Below are 4,227 nucleotides of genomic sequence, written 5' to 3' on the forward strand. Positions count from 1 at the left end.
AATTTTCCATTCTCGTTCGTGCAAGTGTTTTAAAAATTACACCATTACACGTGCGTAGTTACAACGCAGTTATTAACATGGCAGTTTTCATCATTTGGCGAAAAGTAATTTCCTGCTCCAGGCAATAAACCTGCTGTAATTAGATGTTAATGTGCCCTGCTAACGATCTTCTACCGGTTTCAATTTCAGAGATGTGACAATAAATATGCCGATGTTTCATGGCTAGATAATAATACGAGATCGACTGTTATTTGCACAAAATCCCTTGAGAACTTTTCAGGGTTTGCTATGCGTTCCAGGGAGGTGTTTATTTTTCTATTGTACGCGTTTGGCTCCTGCCTATGTTATCTCAATAAGAACGTGGCTGTAAGTGCTAGGGAAATATTTTCCAAGTTGGATTGTCATTCAAGAATATTTTTATCGTCAGGGACCTTACGATGTCATCGTTCGTTACCTTGAAAGCTGCCTTACGAACCCCGGACCTGAAACTCTTAACGCAGATATAAAACTCAGGAAAATCAACAGGACCTTACTAGGACTGGATGGATCTGTGTACGTCGGGATCCCTTTTGACGATAACCTCACAGTAAATGCGTCCAAGTTTTCTTTGAAAACATTTAATTCGCTTATTATTTCCTTTTAGGCTACGGTGCGTTTGGATCAATTTACAAACGGTGGCTGGAAGGAAAATTACTTCAAACAAGATTTCAAAAAGGCATGTACCAATTTAAAGAAATTCGCTAACGAACCACTAAAAAATATTTTGAAGGCTTCCAATTCCGATCGAAAATCTTGCCCAATACCGATAGTAAGTGAAATTATATAAATTATGTTAATAATTTTTAAAAGGGGCAAACTTTCAGGGAAATTACACGGTGAAAAATTTAATCCTATCGATTGAAGTGCCTGAAATTCCTATCTTTTTCTACAATAAATACAAATATTACTGCTCCCTTAAGATGAAAGGAAACACAGTTGCCTGCTTCGTATCAGAAGTTGATATAGTTCCGAAGAAAACCAAAAACAGAGGATAATGTCTAGTGATTTACACAATTGGATTTAATAAACGATTTGGAGATTTCAGGTTTTGTTCTTTGAAGCTGCTGTATCCCGTCTTAAATTGTTTCGTACTAAACAAAGCCGTTAAAATATTGTTTTATATCATTACAGAATTAATTTTTAACATACATAATCGAAAACTAAGGTTTATAGAAAAATGGTTTAAATGGTAAACCCCCTTAGTTGTTACCAATGGGTACAAATATTTTTTTAATGTCACAGTAATAAGTAATGGATTATATTTTTTTTTTTGTTCAAATAACACCTACCCAGTATTGGTGCACATATTTTCAGAAATATTTTGTTAACATAAAAAATGACAATAAGAACAATTACATACATTGTTTTGCATTTCCAGAAATATTTCAATTCAGGCCTTTGATTTCATACTTTAAGAGTTGTTATAAGGCTTATTGGCATTGTGATTCACTTTAACTGATGTTAAATTCAATAAATTTGAACTCATAAGTTCAGAGAATATGGGATAGTAAATCAGAAGTTTATACCATTAACATTTCCATATAGGCCAAATAAGTAATCCTTTGTACATAGTCGAGTTGAACAAATCTAGAACAAGAGAAATGCTGCACAATTAAATTGACTTTTTTAGACCTCGGTTGACACTATTTTTGAAAACACAATTCGTTCATTACATAACTCTGTTCTTAAAGATGAATTATGATTTCCTTTTATAAAATTTTAAAAAATCAACACAGCTATTTCCGTACCATATTTACGTTTTCTCGTTTGATTAGTTTGGGGACGATGATTATCATTTGAACCAGTAGTCCCGAATATTCTTACAAATACAATTTGATCTAATCCGCCCAGGAAATCTTTCTGCATACACTCTAGCAATTTCCTGCTTCACTTTCCTGCACTCCACGTAGTTGATACATTCACAAAATCTAAATTTATTAATATTAAAATGACATCAAGATCAAGTAGATTGGTTGCGAATTTCCCTAGATATTTCAATCTACGACTGGGTGGTCTAATTTCTAGGATTTCTAGTTGTTCAAGCATTCCTAGAAATTAGCCAATAATAATGCCGAGTGCGTAGTTTAAGCTGATGTAACTCCTCTATGGCTAAATAAATCTCCCGGAGATCACTGGTTGTGACGGCTGAATTTTGTGTGCGATGGTTACATGAAGGTGGTTACATACCCTACTGCAATTATCAATAACCAGTAGTAGAATGGTATTGTCCATACGGTTAGTGACGATGATATAAGATGTCTGGATGACTGGAGAGACATGATGGGGCTTAATTCAAGTCCCAAATTTTGTTATGTTGATAGAGAATTCGGGTTGTAAATTGTTTAGTGAAAGTTCCATCTTACTGAAAATATTTGCATAACCAGAAGTCTTGGACGAGTAGTATAATTCTTTGTTCCGATAGATCACCTTACTTTTGTTAATGTTAGTCACATAGACTCCTTTTAACGACTGTATTGTTGTTCCATTGTGTCTAATTATACTAATAGTTTCTTCACTGGGGATAGCTAAATATTGGTTGAGCACATGTATCCAAGTTAGTTTGTTTTTAGAAACGATGAGTTTTGTGTTGTTACAACGTCACCAATCGCCAGAGTGAAGTATTACTTTCTCAAACAGGTTATTCTGATGGATGATTTGTTCAAAAGAGCATATAAGTATTGGGACTTAATTTTTTTTTTACGAATATCATTTACTTTTTCAATATTTACTTTATGAATATGTGTTTTGGGTTTCATCAAAGATTTTACATTTGGTGCAATAGTACTGAATTTTGATTCAAGTTATCTAAGAAAAGAGAGTAATTTGTATGTAATCACTAATGTTAACTAATGGCAGGTTAATCCTAGGTATTTCGTTTCCCTGGAGAATTTTTTTTTTTTTTTTTTTTTTTTTTTAAAGAGGGTGCTTGTTGGTTGAGCTTCCTTATGAAAGTTATTAGTGTGGCTTTCTTCAGGTTGGCACCCAGACCAAAATTTTCATACGATCTTTTAACAAAATTGAGAACACTTTGCATTTGAGATGAAACAGTTCCATCATATTTGCCCTTTTTAATTCATATCATTAGCATAACATACGGTAAAGTGTCCTAGCCCATTTAGCTTTAAAGGTGGATCATCAACTAATAAAATACAAGAGTGGTGATGGTACATCCCAATGAGTACACCCAATGAATTATTAGTGTCAATTTAATGCCCTTGTTTTGTCAATAGTTCCTTAGAATATTTTTACTGCTCGGTCATTACTATAACTTATAGTACGATGTCCTAGCCTATTTAGCTCTACGGTCAAGTGCTTCATTTGTTCAGTTGACGTTCTAGTGAGTGTTTTCTTGAAGATTTTGATACTGTCTTGTATTAAAGGTACGTTGTGGAGTACCGAGTTGACATTACAGTTTATTGAAGACATACACACTCCCATCGGTGTTTGTGGGATGTATCACTCACGGAATACAGAAATCGGGAATTGAAAAGTGCAACATTGAACGGTTTAACCCAAAAATTCAGTGTTTCCGTCGCCGAAATTGAAAAAAAATGCACTACGTACAATGCAAAAAAGAGCAAGGGAAATTCCTGAGAGCTGGTTCCCTCGTCATTTTGCAGGCACTAATGAATGTGAACTGAATCTTGGTCTGGACACGGTTCTTTGTCGCGGAGCAGAGTCGGGGCTGCATCGCAACAATGAATCTACGCAATTATTTCTTGAAATGTTTTTGTTGGATTTGCTTTGCAATTGCCCTTTTCTTCTAGAATATGATAATAATAATAAATTTGTTCTTATTTTTTTGCGAGTTAGTAACGAAAAACTAGTTTTACACAAGAAAAAAAAATCCTGAGACCACCCTAATCACATCTAGTTTTGTTGAGTTGTCAAAGAAATAAGTTTATATCCAATTTACCGAAGCAGAAAAATGGGTAATTTCAAAAAGGGCCTTCGTCTTATCTCCGCCTTCGAAAATAATTGTATTTATTTAGCCCTTTTAGAAAATAGAGCCGAAGCCCAGCTCCGCCTTCAAAGGCAAAATTCTCCATCCTTTTCCTTTGGCCGTTATCTCGTAATCCCAGGCGGGCCGGGTTATTTCTTACAGCTGTATTAGGCATATCGGACTTATGCAGATGGCGGCTATTCGGAATGGGGACGCAGATAAAAAGCCGATCGAGTGCTCCAAAA

General features: G+C 34.8%; 1 protein-coding gene across 1 annotated transcript; it reads left to right on the forward strand.

Annotated features, from left to right (window-relative positions):
- The first annotated feature begins 215 nt into the window (after positions 1-215).
- LOC106662453 lies at positions 216-1,087 on the forward strand. The gene is made up of 4 exons (XM_014386552.2): positions 216-366; positions 428-586; positions 644-808; positions 864-1,087. Exons 1-4 carry the CDS (start codon positions 289-291, stop codon positions 1,032-1,034), a joined length of 573 nt encoding a protein of 190 aa, XP_014242038.1. The 5' UTR covers positions 216-288; the 3' UTR covers positions 1,035-1,087.
- The last annotated feature ends 3,140 nt before the right edge of the window (positions 1,088-4,227 follow it).

The sequence above is a fragment of the Cimex lectularius genome, unplaced genomic scaffold (genome assembly GCF_000648675.2).
Source record: "Cimex lectularius strain Harlan isolate CLEC.00 unplaced genomic scaffold, Clec_2.1 scaffold30, whole genome shotgun sequence".
Classification (NCBI taxonomy): Eukaryota; Metazoa; Arthropoda; class Insecta; order Hemiptera; family Cimicidae; genus Cimex; species Cimex lectularius.